We start from the raw sequence: 19,028 nt of genomic DNA, 5'->3' as shown, positions 1-19,028 counted from the left end.
AGCTCGTGCGTGTTCCGTGCCGCATCGAAATGATCTGTAGGTCCGTTTTCGGACTGGTTTTATGATTTCTATTGTTTACCTCGACACGGAAGGAAGGCCATGTCGAAAAAAGGCATTCCTTTGTGCGCGAATGGGGTGCGATGCAGCATGGCATGGCATGGCATATGAATCTGATCTCGAACTGTTCGCATTGTTAGCCCGGAAAGTGGGAGAACAAATGTTTGGCAGATACATGTCTTAGTTAGCCTTGCCATCTCTTGAGTAGGATGCAGAGTTTCTAACTTTGTTCCCTGCCTCCGTTCAGGAAAGCGGCAACTGTACCGTTCTGTCCGATGTAATGCTCCGCACCGTATGCATTGACTCACCCATATGGTCCAAGAGAAGCAACATCGTCCTTTGAGGGAAACCAAGTTCCTCCTTCCAGTAAAAGCACTTGGTAAGAGGGAGAACACGGGTGGATACGGACCACCGGTGCCGCGATGTAAATGCGTTCACTTCTCGGGTATATTGGGCCGCCGTAAAATGTATCGCCTTGCGTTGCATCGTCTGTAAACCTGACGAATATAAAGAGAAGTGGTCGATGAGGGTCCCTTCCTTATCCCCGCTATTTGTTCTTGAGTACTGAACGTGATGAAAGCCTTCCTTTTGTTGCTTTTGGTGCCGGCGTTCGCGTCCGCGCAGAACGCTGTCATCGGATATCCCCCTGACGGGCACAGCGTTTCTCCAGGGGACAACCTCACAGTCCAGATCCAACGTCCGGTAAGTACTTTTCCCCGCACCCGTCTCTCCACCCACTCGTCATAACGCCGAGTTCTAACGCTCACCTTACAGAACACGCTCACCAGCTCTGAAGAAGTTGCAGTCGTGATCGGTCTCCAAACTTGCGCAGCGTCCGGCGGGGTCTGCGCGTCACCTGAATACATGATGGGTCAGATCCTGTATAATGGGCCCTTCGATCCACAGTACCGCGACCCGACGAGCGCGCCGTATGAAAATTTTACGGTGCAGATTCCAAGTGCCATGGAGAAGGGCTTAGCTCAGATCGGGGTGTTCCATTTGACATTGATTGCGGTAAGTAGCGTTCATTGACCTCCCATTGAGCCTCTTCGCAGTGCGTGTCTCGATGTCTGACTTCGTTGAACAGGCAGGTCTATTCCCGATGATGGAGGTCCTGAACAAGTCAATCACAGTGACGTAACCAACGAAGCAGATGGACACAGCTCTTCTCTTTACATGGTCATTTTTCCTTCTAACTTGGACTATGGGATTGTTGCAAATGATTTCGTAGACGTTGGCAGACTTGTCATTTCATCTAAGTTCTTGTCGGACTCATACTGGCAGTGGTCGGACAGAGCGGTCGGGGTAGCAAATGGAAAGCAGGACAATGTAAAACTAGCGTTGTGTAAAAAAAAAGCCTCCACCGACACTGGACGAACTCGGTCTTGCATCGAGTGTTGCTTGCTGAGATAACGCATCCGATTGATTAGTTGCCTCCCACTGGCGGCTGTGTTATGAGCGGAGGGCCATCTCGAACGAAAGGGATTGATCATAGGAAGAACATGTCAACAATGGGGTGGTTCCGTCCCTCGGCAGTAACGAGTGGCAGGGAGAGTTTCTCGACTCTGTCGTAGCGGCGGGGTCTCTAGCCGTTTATGGCGACGCGTTGGTGATTGTCCCAGCAAGGCTAAAGATCCTGGAGAGTCAAGAGAAGAGCGTGAAGATGGCGATAGCGACCGGGAAGCTCATCTCGGTGGTGATGCCTAGTGAGCAAGCCATCCCTTTGGAAAGTCCTGCAACTCTGCTTGACGGTAATTAGATACCATTAAACGGGAAGACTGAGTTGTATGGTGAGGTGCGCTTGGTGGAATCTCATGTCCGCTTTCATCCTGGTCCAGACATAGATATGGATCCTCTTCTTCGCTTATGTCAGCGCATACTTTCCCCCTACTCGTTCGACCACTACCAGTACCAACGCCTCTTCGCGATACCTTACTGTTGGAAATGTTACTATATGTTCCGACGTCTAGACTAATCTAGACTTACACGTATATCAACACGTTGTTCATCACATGACATTCCTTAATAATCAGCTCCACAATGATGTCATACTGACATCATATCATACGTCATATTCCATGACCTTCTGCATTATTCTTTACTATACTGAGTAGTAGTTTCCTTTTACGCTCTTGGTCCGTGTGTACCTACTCATGTATATAAACTCGGGGATTTCTTCCTCAATCATCATCGAATCAAGCATTCGTTCTTCTCTTGTCTACTTGACAACTGAGCCCCTCAAGCACTACAAGCTTACCTTCAAAGTCTACTATCGTTCTAAATAAAGGCAAGTGTTCGTGCCTTGCTCTTCATTGCTTCCCGTTCCTCTGCGCAATAGGTTATGAGCCCCGCCTATAACTAGGTGGCAAGCTATTTGCGGTATTTGCATAGAGCGATCACTGCTGACGGGCAAATCACTATGGATATCGTAGGCCTAGACGTGCTAGGATCGGTAGTAGTAGTTTTCGCCGTCGCTGTTGTTGCTGGTCTTAACCAGGCCATTGTTTTACTTCATTATGGTGGATATGACCCGCGATTCCTTCGAGAACTTGCAGTACGCTCTATCGCATTCTGGTTCTCTTTTCTAGGTCTCTCCGCTTGGTGGCGAAGGCGGCAGTTACTGCTTGAACAGCAGGTACTCCGCAGGCTGCTTTTACAGCGCCTTATTGTTCGTCCACCTACTCCTCCTCCTCATTATTTACACTTTCATCTTCCCGACATCGACCACGCTGCAGACCTTGATCCAGTTCTGCCGTATGATGAGGTTGAAGCGCGAGATCCGCCTTCTCCTCGTCGTGCACCAACTCCTCTTCCAGAGGAGGTTGCGGCTGTCAATGAGCTAATAAACCCTGCAGTCGTTCTCGCTGTCGATGACGACAACGCTGAGTTCGATTTGCTTCTTTGACTCGTTTGCTTTGTCGCACTGGAACTAATTAAAAAATAAAAAAGATGTCTCTCGTCGTCGCTAAAAAACTTGAACTCGCGATTGCTGAACAACGTGATGGGATGTATGATGTAAAGAGGAGGAAGTATGCGGTAAAGGAGATCATAGAGTATACTGAGATGGTGTATGTACGGGACTGTTCTAGCTGGAGAGAGGCCATGCCCTCGAGCGTCGGGTTCTTCAAGAAACCCAATCCTGCGACATATCTTGTCCCTATTGACACCGTGGAAACAGCGTGGCAAAATATGCCCCACTTTCCTGGGTTCGAATCGCCATATTTTTATCCAGGAATCCACCTCGCCTATCACGGCTACCTTACCGACTTCTTTCCCAAGATCTCTCATACCTCGTCTCCGCACGCCATAGCTAATTTTAATGGTTGCGATCTTCCCAGTGCGTACTATGAAGATCCTGCCCTCGACTCTGTTCCCGCCTTTACCATCACTCATGACACATTCGTCTACGTTTACTACAACGTCCATCTCCTCTACGACCCGTGTTTCAACAACCTCATCCCTTCTCTCCGCGTTTGGAACCAGCATCTTGAATTCCATTTCCGAGGAGTTTGGGATGACGGGTCTACGGACATCCGATGTGTCCCAAGATGGTATTGGGAACGGCGCCGCGGAGGAGACAGCTTTGATAGCAGTCTCTTTAGGTTTATACGACGGTATAGGGAAGAAGCAGATGTGGGAACTTCCTTGCGATACAACTCTTCTAACCGGCATCTTCAGTGGGGTGTCTCACCTGCTGACACAGACTTCGCTTACTGGCCCGGCTCAGAAGAGATTCTACGCGATCTCGAACGTGTCATGGACAGCGATACTTTTGACTATCTCGCAGCTCCCCGACCTCGCGGAATTCGCACCACGGCTCTTAGCCGAGCTCGCGAAGCACGCACCATTCGCCAAAAATTATCCTCTCCCAAATACGCTGGACGTACCGTACGCATCAGGCGGCCAAAACCACTCGGCAACTAATACGTGTACTTTGTATGAGTCTTACAATGTTTTCGAAATTTTAGTAAAGGACAGACATTTTCGTCATTCGGACTGCCTTGCTATTCCATATTCATGTGCGGATCCTTACTTAGGACTCAAGGCTGATGGAATTCCGTTGCATGACTGCAACTGGAGTTTCATGAGTTATCATTATTTTGCTCCGTTAGACTTTTTAAGTCTAGAGCGAAATAATTCTCGCATCTCCGCTTGGAGATTCGCTGAGAAAGGCACACCGGCACCGAAAAATAAAATGGAGAAAAGACGAAATCCACGTTCTTACTACAAAAACAACTGTACACGTATTCGCCGAAAATCTCAAAAGGCTAGAGCATCTGCTCACCGAATCAAAATTCGCGGTCATGAACTTAATCCTCCATCCTTGTCGACTCATCCCGTTAATTCGTTTTTATACGAACATCTGCTTATGGACTTTTGACACTAGATGTCCGAAGGTCTTTCGAAGCAGATCCCAAAACTTAACGGTCTAAACTGGGGCTTCTTGGTCGGTTCTCATGAAAGCCTATATGCAAACTCTTGGCATTATGGGTGTCGTGGACGGCACAATCGCACAACCAGCAGCCGGAGATCCCGGTCTCCCTGCTTGGCTTACTTCTGATACTCGCGCTCAGGGTATCTTGACCTTGTACTGCGATCCGATGATCGCTATGTCAATCGATGGACATGCATCTTCCCATCTCAAATGGGAAGCTTTAAAATCTGCATACGGAGCCCCTTCTGCCATGACGACATTCATGGAATTCCAACAGCTTATTCGTATTCAAATAAAGCCGAAGGATGACATAATGCAGAAAATTGCGGAAATCACTATGCTTATATCCGCAATCAGCGCTCAGGGCATTGCCCTTAATGATAAAATGAAAGCGCTCATTTTAGTCCATTCGATGACTCAAGCCTGGGAACAGGCACCGGTCAATATCCTATCTTCGATTGCTGCCGATCAGTTATCTCCCGACATGGTCATACCTCGTATGAAAGAAGTTTGGGCCCACAAATCGGGCAAATCTATGCTTCCACAACAGGAAAAAGCTGGGTCATCATCGACCACAGTTAAACAAGAATCCAATTCACTTTTGGCACGCATGAATAAGCCGCCACTCTGCCAAATATGCAGAGGCGCACATAATACTTCCGATCATCAATCTGGATCAGGATCAGGATCCTTTCGCGGTTACCGTGGAGGTCGCGGAAGAGGTCGCGGAGGTCGTGGACGTGGACGTGGAAATTATACTCCCTATCAGCAAGCACCACAGTCAGGTTCTGGTTCTTGTGGCCGAGGCCAAAACAGATGCCGTGGCAAGGGCAAGGCCCGAGCCAATAACTTAGAAGTCGAAGGTGCTGAACCTATCGACGCGGCGTACATAGAGGAAGTTCAAGAGAATTCCTACTATGAACAAAATTCCTATGAGCCAGAGTATACTGCTCAAGGCCAGGAATTCTACGAGAATGCTGCTGCTGCTTTTGATGCAGGAGATTTTGATATCACTGCAATCAATATTCCGTCCCGCGAACCTTCTCCCGAATATTCTCTCCCAGATCAAACTCCGGTTGAACGAGTCTATTCATCTGACCTCAATACATATCTTGGATCACATGTCATTACTGACACCGAGATGTATGACCCTGATCTATCCCGCCAAGATCTTACTATGGCGATGGAATCTGTTGGGGATTCCCCCAATTATCCAGTTGATGTAACAACCGGAAACTTAGCTCCTTGGTATCTGGAGGAAATCCAGAATTTCCAACCGGATCAAGTTGAGTCAGTACCGATTCGTGTTAACATTCCCGGCTCTAATAAATGCCGATGTTCCATCTGTCGCCGAACAGTCAACTCTTGCAACCTGCTGGAGGTTTCCCTTCGGGAACCGGAGCAACGGAAGTACTCGGACTCTTATCCGAGGAAGATTTCCCTTCCCCCTGCTGAGCAGGACAGGACACATACGAGTGGTTCCCTCGAACCCTCAGTACGAGTGGGAGATTCCGTTTTGGTTGGCGCGAATATGGTGGAGGACGGGAATGCTAAGGATAATGGCAATGCGTCTGCGACGCAGCAACGGACTTTTGATCTCCCTGCCCCTCGACTTCGAGGACAGGATAGTGGAGACGGAGGATCTCTCCGAAAATCCGTATTAAAGAAAGCCGCTAAAAAGCGAGCTAAGCCTATATCCTTACATAAATTTCACGAATCTGTGCCAAATCCTCCTGTTGTAAAATCATTTCGTTTTAAGCATAATCCAGACATCGAGTATGATCCCAACGAATCTGCCTCTGGGTATTTACCCATGCAATTCGATGGCCATGCTTTCAATTCTTATGACTGTTACCCATTTGGTGTGACATCATATGCGAATCTTAAAAAGAACCTTCCAAAGGGTGAGTCATTATGGATGTTGGATTCTGGAGCATCACATCATGTGACTCCTTTCAAAACTGATTTCTTGACCTACCGAGAGTTTAAAAATCCACCTTTGGCCTCTACTGCTGGCTCTAAAAAGATTCAACTCCTTGGTCAAGGAACAGTGGTTATTCGCCTAGAAAATGGCAGTAATCTTCCACTACAGAATGTTGTTTATAGTCCTTTGTTTTCAAAGTGACTTTGTTCACGCAATGCGCTCCTTGATAATGGGTATAGGAGCACAGCGACTCTTACTGGCGAAACTATCAGAGCACCAGATGGCCGGATTGTCCTTGAAGCCAAAATTGCTTCACCGACTTCACCCCTTCACTGGTTTGTGGGCGTACCGCTTCCACCTACCACTGCCTATGGGGTCCTTTGCCCTCTGGCTACAGGAACACAAGAGTCTCTTTGGCATAATCGCATGTGTCACCCTGCCAATGCAGTTCTCCGACATATTCGCCGATTAGGTCTCAAACAAGATATACAAATACCGGGGGAAACTACCTCTTGTAAAGGCTGCGCACAAGGCAAATTAGCTTCTGAAGCTTTCAAACCGTCATGGAAACGAGCAACTCAACCTCTTGGGTTGGTACATGCCGACCTCATGGAGTTACCTGTCGAATCCTATTTTCGGTCCAAATACATCTTAACCCTCTTGGATGATTTTTCATCTTACGGTTTCTGTCTCTACCTTCGCAATAAATCCGATACCTATACTGCTTTTGCCAATTGGCTGGTGTCTATGCAAAATACTACTGGGCATCATCTACTTGCGCTCCGTTCGGATCGCGGGGGAGAATTTATGGGTCACACTTTCAAGGCGCTCCTTTCTTCGCGCGGTGTTACTCATCATTTATCTATTGCCGACCAACCTCAGCAAAATGGTCGAGCAGAACGTTTTAACCGGACTATTTCCGAAAAAGCTGGGACCATTCGACACCATGCTTGTATTCCAAAACGCTTTTGGAATTTTGCCTTTGACTGTGCACTGCATGTGTACAATCGAACTCCTTTAAAACGGATTCTATTCAAAACTCCGGTTGAACTATTCTTAGGAAAAGTCCCGGATATCACATATTTCCGCACCTTTGGCTGCAAAGCCTTTGTATGGGTTCCAAAAGAAAAACGAAAAGACAAACTGGAACCACATGCAGTCGAAATGGTATTTTTGGGCTATGAACCCAATACCAAAGGATATCGGTTCTTAAATGGACAGAAAATTATTCTTTCTCGTACTGCAAAATTTGTAGAAGACTCTTTTCCTTTTTGCTCTGGTCAACAAAAATCCGAAACCTTTGACCCCGATACCGAAAACGACCAAGATTCTAATTCTTCCGACTCTGAAAGCCTACATTCGTTACCGGATCCTGATCAGATCCAACCGGCGCCTCATCACCGTCAACCACCTCGTCCTAATACTCCTCCACAACCAAACCCACAGCAGAGACCTCCGGACTATTCTAATAAAGGTCAACAACAAAGAAGAGCACCTGCTGCTGTACCATCAGTCGACCCTCGTCATCTTAGACATCCTCATCAACCAGAATTTATTCAAGGAGATTCGCGCAATGTTCGCAGAGCAAATCCTCCTCAAGATGACAGAGAACCTCGTCCTAAACGTCGCTTCATACCAGTATCTCGTCCTGGGAATCTCTATGGAGACAGACCCCCAGTCGAAATTGAACGAGATATTCAAAGAAATCGGGATCAAGCACAACAGTGGATTCGCAATGCTGAAGAACATGCTAGACAAACCAGGGAGTTTATTCGTCAACAACAAGAGGAAAGGAGACCTTCTTCTCCAAGGCTACCTCCTACACTAGTTCCTCCTCAAGTTCCTAGTCAGTGGACTGAACATCCACAAGGAACTACACCTCCTTCTCCCGGTTCACCACTTACTCCACTTCCGGATACTCCTTCTTCGCCTAGAGGCATGCCAGATCAGCATGCTCAAATGCCAGGTCCTGAAATGCATCCTTTTGAGTTTGCATTGGCTGCCAGGATAAAAGAATCTCCGGAACAATTTAAAGATGTGCTAAAGTTATCTCCCGATTTGCAAAAGAAATGGTTCCAAGCGATGAAAGACGAAATAAAGTCTATTGAAGAAAGACAAGTATGGACCTTGGTGGATCCTCCTAGAGATCGGAAACCTGTAAAATGTCGATGGGTTTTCGCTATCAAAAGCGATGGTCGTTATAAAGCTCGTCTTGTGGCAAAAGGCTTTACACAAGAATTCGGTACCGACTTTGAAGATACCTTCTCTCCAGTCGCTCGTTTTGAAACTGTGCAAATTCTACTTGCATTCGCCGCCCAAAGAAATTGGGATACAGAAGCACTGGATGTCAAAACCGCTTTCCTTTATGGAAACCTTGATGAAGAAATTTATATGGAGCAACCAGAAGGTTTCAAAGTTTCGGGTCAAGAACACAAGGTTTATCGGTTGCTTAGAGCCTTATATGGCTTAAAGCAAGCTGCATTGGCATGGAATAAAGCCCTCCATCAATCCTTACTCTCAATGGGCTATATTCAATCTAAAGTGGATGCTGGGATTTATATCCACATCTCAAAAGCTGGAATTGTCATTTTCCTCGTCTATGTTGACGATGGACTCTTTCTAGGATCGGACAAATGTCTTCTGAAAGCCAAGAAAGAACAATTCATGAAGAAATGGGAATCTCGTGATCTTGGTGAAGTCAAGGAATATCTTGGCATTCAAATTCACCGTGATCGGTCCAAAAAGGAACTTTATCTTGATCAAATACCTTATGTTAAAAAGGTTATCAAGAGGTTCAACATGGAGAATGCTCGAAATGTTCGCACTCCATTACCTTCGGGATACCAACCGGAAAAAGCACCCTCAGACTATCAAGCCACTTCTTCTCTTCGGTCACAGTACCAGTCAATAATCGGGTCATTGCTCTATATGGCTCTTGGTACTCGTCCCGATGTTGCCTTTGCGGTTATTCGCATGTCTCAATATATGGCAAATCCAACCGAAGATCACTGAAATAAAGCCTTGCATATAGTTCGCTATATTGCGTCTACTCCAAAGTTGGCTTTATACTATTCGGGACTTGAATCTCGAATCTATGGCTTTGCGGATTCTGATTGGGCTGCAAATAAAGACACTCGTCATTCCACTACCGGTTATGGAATGTTCCTTGGATCATCCCTTATTTCTTGGCGATCTCAGAAACAGAAGACTATCGCACTCTCTTCCACAGAAGCCAAGTATATGGCTCTCTGTGATGCCGCACGTCAAATCAAATGGCTTTCTATGCTATTTGAAGAACTTCAATTAAAGACCGAGAAAACAATTCTCTACTGCGATAATATGGGAGCTCGCTTCATTGCTGAGAATCCTGTATCGGACGGTCGTTCTAAACATATCGACGTCCAATGGCACTTCGTTCGCAACTGTGTTCAAGAAGGTTTATTCAGTATTGAATACGTTCAAACTGATAAACAAAAAGCAGACAGTCTTACTAAATCTTTGACGTGGCAAAAATTTGAAACTAATCGCTCGTCAATGGGTCTTGTGACCTTACCATTTTAGAGCGAGGGGGAGTGTTGGAAATGTTACTATATGTTCCGACGTCTAGACTAATCTAGACTTACACGTATATCAACACGTTGTTCATCACATGACATTCCTTAATAATCAGCTCCACAATGATGTCATACTGACATCATATCATACATCATATTCCATGACCTTCTGCATTATTCTTTACTATACTGAGTAGTAGTTTCCTTTTACGCTCTTGGTCCGTGCGTACCTACTCATGTATATAAACTCGGGGATTTCTTCCTCAATCATCATCGAATCAAGCATTCGTTCTTCTCTTGTCTACTCGACAACTGAGCCCCTCAAGCACTACAAGCTTACCTTCAAAGTCTACTATCGTTCTAAATAAAGGCAAGTGTTCGTGCCTTGCTCTTCATTGCTTCCCGTTCCTCTGCGCAATACTTACTCGCACGTCTATCTCGCAGATGTGGATCATCGAGGTCGGTGGGGTCATGGTCGCTGTTGTCGTTCCCGTTCCGGCTCTTTGCACACTGGAAAGGCAAAGTGCTCTGAGAAATAGTAAAGAAAAGAACAGACGATTGAGTGGTCTGTGGAGCGGGCCACCAGGTGGCGTATCTCGATGGCAGCTTGACAAGTCGAATTCGCAATGAGACATCGGCCGTCACGCGGATCAGGCTGACGCGCCAGCGACTTCTGACTTTCGGGAACAGCCTGAGGTGTATCTGACTCGACGGTGACAATGTCGTCATCTGGATCGTACTCGCGAGGGGATGAACTTGGCTGAGTCTGAACCCTGGAAATTGCTGATTGGACGGAAACTGCGAGAATGGTTAGTGTTTTTGCAAGCCTGTGAGGAATTCCCCCTGTCCTGACAATATGTTGGATGGCGGGTCTTGCAAAGGTTATTAGCTGACTAACCTGGTTTTCGGACCTTTTGCCTTTACTCCAATCATACACTCAGAGTAGCAAAAACTCGAGGATTGGCACCCGCATATGATCAAACCGCTTCTTTTATCTCGGGATGTTACCCACTGCCATGAAGGCCTGTTGTCTCCCACTGATTACTGTGTTACGAGTCGACTCAGTCAAGGGCCAACGACTGGCGCCTATTCGAGTCACACCGGCCTGTTCTGATGAGTCCGTACACATCAAACTGACTGGGTACTACTTTATCGTAATTCGCCCCGGGTACTTCGTCGGTATCCATTCATGCTGTTTGCGGCCGGTGCACCCGATTTGCTGTGACGTCGAGGTTTTCCGTACAGCCTGGCAACTTCTGATCGGTGCCTCACGCCATATGTATGGTTCCCGGTTGAAGCAGCACTACAGCCCTTCGATTCAATGTAAGGCGGTATATTAATCCAAGGTCCGTTTCCTCGCTCTTGACCCAGTTCTCTCCGATTACTACATATAGCGATTTTGACGACGCCCACTACTGCCAAACCTCCCTCCAGACGACGGTCATGACTCTCTGGAATCTTCTCACAACCGCCATACCAATCGTCGAGCGACCTTTCAAAGATAATTCAAAGTATACGGAGATCAGACTCGGCGTTTGGCGTATCATCATCGCAAACGAATCCCTGTCCTCAGTCAGACTTCCCGGCTTGCGGTTTTACCGTGATATTGCGAACGCTATCCCCCTCATCCGCCGTGCATGTGGGGATTTGTACGCAATTAGTCCTTCGATGCTTCTATTCCTGATCTTGGCAACGCTGTGGTGTGCTGTGGAAGATACGCTCTCGCTTTATTTCTCCAGCAGGTGGTTTTCCTACGTAAGGCTTTCTACTTCTTTTGAGCCATGTGGTCAGATAAGATGCCGGCTGACGATGGTAGATCGAGCATCGGATATCCCAGAGTCCAGAAGATCAGTCTGGAAACGATCTGTTGTGGGCTGCTGTAGCAAGGATACTGTGTTCTTTGTTGACGAGCATCATAAATTGGACATCGTGAGTACGATGTCGTGGAGTCAATTTGTCTCTGTCCGCTCATGCTGGGAGGCAGTGCAAAGACAACGGAAATATATAGGATGCGAGTTAAGCATAGTATGGAAGAGCGTCTGTTTGAAGGTTCGTACTCTCCATCTGTTACCCGTGCTTGATGGTCGTGTTCAATATCCGATTCCCCAGCCAAGCTATCTTGTAATTTGTCTACACCATCACAGAGTCAGCCCATATTACATCTGGAGATGCTAACCTAGCTCATTCATCATGCTAGCTTCTTCTGCTTTTGAATCATCGCGTGACCCTGTTGCGGTATTCGACTGCCTCGAGCTTTCCCTCAGACTCGCACAAAGTATCCTCTCCACCCTTCTCCAACTTCGCCTCATTGTCCATGTTGTTAACACTGGTTTTCAACATGCTGGTGTCACATTCGTTCTTCTCAGCTTGGCTCCCGTGTTTGCCGATAGCATGTTAATAAATAGACAGTTGTGGGGGAAAAGTACGTATTTCTTACTTCATATGTGCAGAAATACTCAGGTTTATTTCTCTTTGTGAAATTAGAGTATGTAGTACAACCAGTCAACGAGTCGTATCTCCGTAAATCGGCACTCCTTAAGCTTGCGGACGAACGCCTCAAGTCTGAAGTGATCGCAGCCGGCATCGAAGACTATTTAATTCGAGGTAATTCCGATCCATCTTCCCATTTTCGAATTTGAGTAGCTTACTTAGAAGAACCGATCATTTGTGCAGAATATCGCAAGACCCAAGAGAACTTACGCGACATACCCGATACGATGCCTGAAATGTTGTATCGATCGCAGAATCCTCTATTTTCGCAAGTGCTTTCTGAATTGTGTCCGCAAGCTGTCATGGTACGTGTGGTCGGTTCTCGTCCAAGGAAATGGAATTTCTTACATTGATCCATATATTTTTACCATATAGTTATATGCTGCGTTCATTGCGCTGTTCACTCCGTCGAAAATCTCCCTTGCACAGTTGGCGGTGGTCGAACGAACGAACATTTCTCTGAGACGAACGTTCACAGAGCTAATGATGTGGACTAATCCTTTACTCGAAACAGTAGCATCTGTGGAACGGTTCTACGGGGGGTTAGTCAATAAACCTCAAATGGTGGACGGAGAAACACCATACCCACGACCGGGGCACGATAATCAGAAAGGAACCGCTGTGGAATTCAGGTGTGTCCGCGTCTCATCTCCATTTCTTTTTTGATAACCTGGATTTATGGGATGGCGGTGATATCAGAAATGTCTCCTTCAATTATCCTGCTGCGAAGACAGATCGCTCTGCTCTATCCTCTGTTTCGTTTACGATCCAACCTGGTCAACTCGTAATCATCGTTGGTAGTAATGGGAGCGGTAAAACGACGATCCTTAAACTCCTAAGTCGTTTCTACGACGTGAACTCGGGTACGATTCTCATCGACGGTGTACCCATCCAAGAATATCGTATACAAGACTTGCGAAGAAGATTTGCAATGCTTACACAGGAACACGACTTGTTTCCGTTATCTATTCGAGAGAACATTGTATTGGGTGCGCCTGATGGTGCAGATCCTGGCATGGACAAGCCCGAGGTTATCGCGGAGATTGTCCAGGAATCACTGCGACTTTCGGGCGCGGAGAAGACCGTAAATAAATTCTCGGAGGGTCTAAACACGACTTTGGATCCTCGGTCAGATGGGCACATTAGTTTTAACGGAAGGGGAGATGCAGAGTTGGAGAAGATGCATGAATCATTCACACAATCAACCAGTGTGTCGGGTGCGTGTTCTCTTTTCATTTTCGCGGTTCCCCTTATCCATTATTTTTCAATGTAGGAGGAGAACGTCAACGACTCGTCGCGTAAGCATGTCCCATCCCTCATCACCTTAGAAAATGTGCCAACTCCGCCCTTTACACCCTCCATTTTGGTCACAGTGCACGAACGTTCATGCGACTTCTTTCTACTCCTGTCAAGCTTGTCACGGTCGACGAACCGAGCTCAGCGTTGGATCCCGCAGGAGAATTCCAATTGTTCGCACATCTTCGCGGTGCGAGGGAAGGCAGGACGATGTTGTTCGTGACGCACCGGTTTGGGCATCTAACAAAGCACGCCGATTTGATCATGTGAGTGCCAAACGGAGCTGGGTTTCGATCCTATCATGCGGCTTCAGCTGACAACGGTATCTGTAGATGTGTCAAGGATGGCCAGGTCGTCGAAACGGGGACACATGTGGAGCTGGTAGCACTGGGAGGGGAGTACGCACATCTCTATAATGTGCAGGCTCAAGCGTTTTCCACCGAGACTTCGTCCCAACGGGAGGAAATGAGAGACGTTGGAACTACTGTAGGAATTCCCGGCTAGGGGAGCTCGAGGGATGCTTGGGTTTGGAGTGTCCTTTCTGGTGCTAACGCCTTTACCGGGTTGACTTGTTATGTCTACTACACACATTACACTGTGGCAATACTGTCAAACGTACATACGCTGAATGGTATGCATTAGTCGGAGAGGGGCCCTGCACTAAAAGACTAAGTAATCCAAATTAGGAAGCTCCTTCCCAGCGGATGCGTCGCCCTATTTCGAATGCCAGTACAACGCCTGTCCAGTGCCCCAGCGTCCAAGACCCGAGTGCGAGTGGGCTTGCCAAACGACCAGAACAGAGGCGATGGCCAAGTCGTTCGCCCAATATGCATCTGAATTCTTAATGCAACAGCATCCAGAGTCAAGTCTATCTTCTTCCCAGCCACTTTTCTTCTCGTTCACCACCGACGATGAAGGATCTCGGAATGGGAACGACGACGACCATGACGTCGCCGACCTTGATGATCCACATCTGCGAGACAGCCGAGCGAGTAGGGTATCACGCAGAGGCATTGGTAGTAGCAGTGGTGGTGGTCGGTCGGGCACGGGGAAAGTGCGCTCTGACATGGACGGAGAGGAGGATCCATATCTACGTCTGGACCAGGACGAGGACGGAGATGAAATGCCCCCAGGCGCATCTCGCCATGCCGCCCAGTCTTCCCGTCTGATGGCATCTAATTACGGTCAAGCAGAGTCCCAGGACTTTCCAAAGGGATGGCTTGCTCACCAGGCATCACCACCTAGACGAGCTCCCCGGTCGCCATCGCCATCTCCATCGCCATCTTCACGTTCCTCTCTTGACTCTCCAGGATCTTTAGCCATGCTAGGACAGCCATCAATGCCCCGTCATAAACGGCTACAGACCCCGCCCCCTCCGCCGCCACGACAGAGTCGAGAACCTCTCTCCTTATCGCTCACCCAGTCACTACTACCGAGGGACGGAGCTACCCGACCTCTTGACGTATTCTCCCTACCCGACCCAAAGCGGTCACTCCCTCGTCGCAAATTCAACGACTCGACGTGGACAATCGTATGGTGTACTGGGGTTTCGATATGTCTCTTCTTCTCCGTGCTTTTACTCTTCCTCGGCCGGAAACCCGGAAAATCAAGAGGGCCCGTACCTTATATCACGTTACTGCACACAGTCCCGCTGCTCACGATCCTCACATTCCTCAGCGCTGCCGTTGCATATCTGCATATTTTTCTGTTGAGGATTTTTGTTAGACCTGTCATGGTGGCAACATCCGTATTTATACCTGCCACGCTTTTCATCTCCGCAATATGGGCTTTCGCAGGCAGTTTCATGTGGGATGGCGATCAGGAACCAACATGGGGAGAAACGGTTGGGTAAGTCGTTTCCCTTGCTTTCTTGCATCCGGGGGTATTTTTCGCTCGTTCTGACTCTCTTTATTTGACTGGGAACTTCCTGACGGTCTCAGTTTGCGGATATTCTCGCTCATTCCTCTCGCGCTGTCGTTCCTTACCGCACGCCGACTGGTCGATCTTCCGAGGGAAATTCATTCTACGTCATCTATACTAGATCTCGCCTCTCAACTCTTAATTGCTAATCCGTTCCTTCTTGCTCTCTCCCCTGCAATTCTTCTCCTGACATTGTTCGCATCAATCCCTTTCCTCACTCTGATCTTCCGTCTCGTTCTGATTGGCTATATCGAAGATTCGAGTGGTGGAACTGTCGAAGGGCATCTACGCGAATGGGCGGACTGGGCTATCGTAGGCGCAGTTTGCGTATGGCTTTGGAGCTGGGGCGTCGCACGAGGGATCTTGCGTACTACCTCTGCAGGCGTCATTGGCGCGTGGTACTATGCTGAGTTCGTCTTCGTTCGGTTCTTCTTCGAGTTAATTCGCAGTGCTGATGAGCTATGCAGCCCAGAACAGCCTCCGCCACTGTCCACTGACACACACATTATCCACGCCGCGCTTTTTCGGGCTACCTATCCCTCTTTGGGTTCGATCGTTTTGGGTGCACTAATACTTGCTGGTATTCGGATCTTGAGTCTTCTGACGCTCGCATTACGGCTCCTACCTTCTTACTTCCCGATCGTACTTCGACCGTGGTTGCAGCCTATCAGCGTTGGTGCGGGTATGGCCGTGGCTTACCTAGAAAGTGTCACTTCTTCACTGAGTCGATACGCGCTTATCTACGCGGGCCTCACTGGCGATCCATTCTTTCCGAGCGCCAGACGAGCTCGTGCTCTGACGATTGCGGTAGAGACATCCAACGCGGGACGGTACCGGCGAAAGTTCAAGACCGAACGTACGTGAAATTTCATTCTATTCTATTCGGCCGGTTCGCGATCTGACATGTTCCTGGTTTTCATGTTGATAATTGAAGCCCAGCTCACGATGCTAACCTACGCACCGTTGACGATGACCTTCCCATTCGCGCTCCTGACGTACCTGTTCGTCGCACACACACTTAACGCGCCCGATTCGGCCTTGGGATCTGCGATGTTGGCAGGCGGCGTTACTGCACTAGTAGGGTTGTATTGTGTGGGTCTCATCAAGGATACGTACGTGATGATCTTGTTCATGCGAGTTTTGACCTTGACTTACGTTGTTGCACCTTGTATATCGTTATTTCGGCGCGCAGTGCGGACGTGTTATACATGTGTTATTGTATCGACAAGGACATTGGACTGAGACGGAGAGAAGATGTGTTCGCTGCTGTGAGTTGCTAGCTTCTTTATAATGCTTTTTCGGAGTGATGACAGTCGTTTTTGGCCTAGTTCGAATACGACCTTCAGCCGCGGGCCCAGCAGCAGCGCGTTGTCCAGCCGCCCGTCGCCACACCGCGTGTATCCACGCCATCTTCTCACATCGGGCCTGTCGGTGCGGTGCGTGCGCCGCATGCGACGCTTGTCACGACTATTACACCACCAGCGCCAATAACCGAACAAGTACGGCCGCCATCATCTCCACCCACGCGATACAAATCTCCACCCCGTCAACCGCCACTCTCGCGCGCTGTTCTGCTAGATGTACCGCCGGAACCGATACGTCCGTTGCCACCAGCGACGCCCGAAACTGACGTCAATCCTTTTGAGCACGAACCGTTAGACTTTGAGGATAATGGGCGGAGAAGTGATGTGATGCCGTATTCCTTGTCGCTGGATGCGGAAGCGGAAGATGTGAGTTCGGTTGATGATGAATTTGAGGGTCGTGGGCACGAGTCTTCGCAGTTGTTGCCGGGATCGGGTATTTTCTAGGTGCGGGCGGCACGAGGCGCCCACGTAGTATGTATGAGCGTTACTGTCAGATTTAGTACATATTATTTTCTTGACAATGTATCTATGTTACTGCATAGTTATTGCCTTGTGTTTTTCACGAGGGCATCTCGCGTGTAGCTAGTCGAGGTTGTGTACAGAAGATTATTACCGCGCGGCGCGTGGTTTCGAGAAGTCCGACGCGTCTCCTCAAGCACTACTGCACCCATGTCGCTGTTGGTATGTCCCCGCGCATCTCTGCACCGCAGACTCGCGTTTTTCTTCTCTCGCACCCTCGCTACCGGTCCCAGGCAAGCTGGTAGCCCATCGGCAGAGAAGAAGCCATCGACGGCAAAGTCAGCAACATCACCGTCTCCGGAAGACCTAAGTAAACCATCTCTTTCACTTCCATTCAGCGTTTCGTTTCTCAACCTTCCTCCTCCATCTTCAGAACCGCCCATCTCGTCGTGTCCTGCCGGAACAGTCCTGTCGGGATTGAACTACCTCAAAGGACAACCTCCCGTTCTCGCCATGCCGGACGCTGACTACCCAAGTTGGTTATGGGACCTGACGAACCCCAAGAAGAGATCCGCGGTGGAAGACGTTGAACCGGGGAGCGATGCGGAAAAGAGACGCTTGAGGAGGGAGAATCGCCAGTTGTTGAGGGATAAGAATAAATTTGGGGCGCGTTGAATGGCCGGGCACCATGTACGTGGCGATTTTACTGACACGTCGTTGCTACTGTACTCTAAGTACCGGACATTTGATAGACCCTTCCTGGTAGTACTTGCTGACGTGCACGGTGATGCGGCAGACTTGCATACTAGCACTTGCCTTCACGTGGGCTTTATGCTCTATCGACTTCTAGTATTCGGGAATGAATCGTGCGCTCATCGGATGCTGTTGAGGTTTGTTCTTCCTTGACTTCATTTGCGTGAACACATGCAATCTAATTTGCTTGGCATCTTGTACTATCTCGTGGACAGTCCGTATCCCGGGTCCCTTCATTGAGACTGCGTGGTACATCATCATAAGCGATTATAAACATCCATGCGATTTAATTTGAGCTGTGCCTCTAAATTACCCTGCATGCCAGTCAATCCATTTGTCGTCGCGACTCGGGAGTCGTCGGGGCCCTCGCGATGGCCCTTTGTGCCATGTGCCACGAACTGACATAGACTAACCAGTTCTGTCTGGTTGCTTATGGAGGCTTTCATGGCCGTCGCTCTCTTCGCCACACCCGCAGTGGGAAGCTTAGCCAAATGGAGGTTAGCTAATAGTACTGACCCCTCAGGTTCCGAAGTCCTAGGTGCAAACTCGATAAATTTTATGAATGACGTACTCTCGGCTGACAGTGGGAACTCGCTGACCGCGGACACCGCACACCCCGCGTAACTCTTTGTCAAAATTTTGGACAGTTGACCAAAAAAACAGTCCCAGTTTTCCGATTCCGGGTGCGTTCCGTGATAAAATCGCAGCCGTCCTTTGCTGAACTCTTTCTTGCCCCCCCGTGTTTCATTCCATGATGCAGCATCTCGTCGTTCCCA

General features: G+C 48.4%; 6 protein-coding genes across 6 annotated transcripts; 5 read left to right on the top strand and 1 right to left on the bottom strand.

Moving 5' to 3' along the window:
* Positions 1-630: 630 nt before the first annotated feature.
* Positions 631-1,198, top strand: F5J12DRAFT_727628 (uncharacterized protein; the record flags this gene model as incomplete). Its single annotated transcript, XM_051741820.1, has 3 exons — positions 631-759; positions 832-1,071; positions 1,145-1,198. 3 exons carry the CDS (start codon positions 631-633, stop codon positions 1,196-1,198), a joined length of 423 nt encoding a protein of 140 aa, XP_051595281.1.
* A 9,073-nt stretch (positions 1,199-10,271) lies between these two features.
* Positions 10,272-10,960, bottom strand: F5J12DRAFT_863013 (uncharacterized protein). Its single transcript, XM_051746948.1, has 3 exons — positions 10,912-10,960; positions 10,415-10,779; positions 10,272-10,340 (listed from the first exon to the last, which is right to left on the bottom strand). The coding sequence occupies exons 1-2, from the start codon at positions 10,941-10,943 to the stop codon at positions 10,440-10,442; spliced, it is 372 nt and encodes a 123-aa protein (XP_051595280.1). The 5' UTR covers positions 10,944-10,960; the 3' UTR covers positions 10,272-10,340; positions 10,415-10,439.
* Positions 10,961-11,092: 132 nt separating this feature from the next.
* On the top strand, positions 11,093-12,043 carry F5J12DRAFT_476397 (uncharacterized protein). Its single transcript, XM_051739614.1, has 2 exons — positions 11,093-11,899; positions 11,955-12,043. The coding sequence occupies exons 1-2, from the start codon at positions 11,414-11,416 to the stop codon at positions 11,976-11,978; spliced, it is 510 nt and encodes a 169-aa protein (XP_051595279.1). The 5' UTR covers positions 11,093-11,413; the 3' UTR covers positions 11,979-12,043.
* F5J12DRAFT_476238 (P-loop containing nucleoside triphosphate hydrolase protein) lies at positions 11,618-14,414 on the top strand. Its single transcript, XM_051739612.1, has 11 exons — positions 11,618-11,899; positions 11,955-12,019; positions 12,080-12,115; positions 12,168-12,392; positions 12,455-12,574; positions 12,644-12,765; positions 12,836-13,092; positions 13,160-13,677; positions 13,734-13,758; positions 13,834-14,022; positions 14,089-14,414. The coding sequence occupies exons 2-11, from the start codon at positions 11,980-11,982 to the stop codon at positions 14,258-14,260; spliced, it is 1,704 nt and encodes a 567-aa protein (XP_051595278.1). The 5' UTR covers positions 11,618-11,899; positions 11,955-11,979; the 3' UTR covers positions 14,261-14,414.
* F5J12DRAFT_862984 (plasma-membrane choline transporter-domain-containing protein) lies at positions 14,411-17,596 on the top strand. The gene is made up of 6 exons (XM_051746947.1): positions 14,411-15,604; positions 15,697-16,086; positions 16,144-16,532; positions 16,611-16,788; positions 16,869-16,944; positions 17,005-17,596. Exons 1-6 carry the CDS (start codon positions 14,562-14,564, stop codon positions 17,482-17,484), a joined length of 2,556 nt encoding a protein of 851 aa, XP_051595277.1. The 5' UTR covers positions 14,411-14,561; the 3' UTR covers positions 17,485-17,596.
* Positions 17,597-18,389, top strand: F5J12DRAFT_862982 (mitochondrial ribosomal protein L37-domain-containing protein). Its single transcript, XM_051746946.1, has 2 exons — positions 17,597-17,869; positions 17,933-18,389. Exons 1-2 carry the CDS (start codon positions 17,710-17,712, stop codon positions 18,172-18,174), a joined length of 402 nt encoding a protein of 133 aa, XP_051595276.1. The 5' UTR covers positions 17,597-17,709; the 3' UTR covers positions 18,175-18,389.
* Positions 18,390-19,028: the final 639 nt, after the last annotated feature.

Source organism: Pisolithus orientalis (assembly GCF_024613125.1).
Source record: "Pisolithus orientalis strain OTSU chromosome Unknown F5J12scaffold_58, whole genome shotgun sequence".
NCBI lineage: Eukaryota > Fungi > Basidiomycota > Agaricomycetes > Boletales > Pisolithaceae > Pisolithus > Pisolithus orientalis.
Note: the sequence above shows the minus strand (reverse complement) of the source record. Positions and strands in the feature narration are given on the sequence as shown.

What these genes read in the sequence shown, in the direction of transcription:
- F5J12DRAFT_863013 (XM_051746948.1), bottom strand. Translation starts at nt 10,943, where the DNA reads ATGCGGGTGCCAATCCTCGAGTTTTTGCTACT. An exon ending in ATCCTCGAGTTTTTGCTACT is followed by an intron (nt 10,780 to 10,911) that starts CTGAGTGTATGA and finishes AAAAACACTAAC; the next exon opens with CATTCTCGCAGTTTCCGTCC.
- F5J12DRAFT_476397 (XM_051739614.1), top strand. Translation starts at nt 11,414, where the DNA reads ATGACTCTCTGGAATCTTCTCACAACCGCCATACCAATCGTCGAGCGA. An exon ending in AGCATCATAAATTGGACATC is followed by an intron (nt 11,900 to 11,954) that starts GTGAGTACGATG and finishes GCTGGGAGGCAG; the next exon opens with TGCAAAGACAACGGAAATAT.
- F5J12DRAFT_476238 (XM_051739612.1), top strand. Translation starts at nt 11,980, where the DNA reads ATGCGAGTTAAGCATAGTATGGAAGAGCGTCTGTTTGAAG. An exon ending in CGAAGACTATTTAATTCGAG is followed by an intron (nt 12,575 to 12,643) that starts GTAATTCCGATC and finishes TCATTTGTGCAG; the next exon opens with AATATCGCAAGACCCAAGAG. An exon ending in GGAACCGCTGTGGAATTCAG is followed by an intron (nt 13,093 to 13,159) that starts GTGTGTCCGCGT and finishes CGGTGATATCAG; the next exon opens with AAATGTCTCCTTCAATTATC.
- F5J12DRAFT_862984 (XM_051746947.1), top strand. Translation starts at nt 14,562, where the DNA reads ATGGCCAAGTCGTTCGCCCAATATGCATCTGAATTCTTAATGCAACAG. An exon ending in ACATGGGGAGAAACGGTTGG is followed by an intron (nt 15,605 to 15,696) that starts GTAAGTCGTTTC and finishes TGACGGTCTCAG; the next exon opens with TTTGCGGATATTCTCGCTCA. An exon ending in GAGAAGATGTGTTCGCTGCT is followed by an intron (nt 16,945 to 17,004) that starts GTGAGTTGCTAG and finishes TTTTTGGCCTAG; the next exon opens with TTCGAATACGACCTTCAGCC.
- F5J12DRAFT_862982 (XM_051746946.1), top strand. Translation starts at nt 17,710, where the DNA reads ATGTCGCTGTTGGTATGTCCCCGCGCATCTCTGCACCGCAGACTCGCG. An exon ending in ACCGTCTCCGGAAGACCTAA is followed by an intron (nt 17,870 to 17,932) that starts GTAAACCATCTC and finishes CTCCATCTTCAG; the next exon opens with AACCGCCCATCTCGTCGTGT.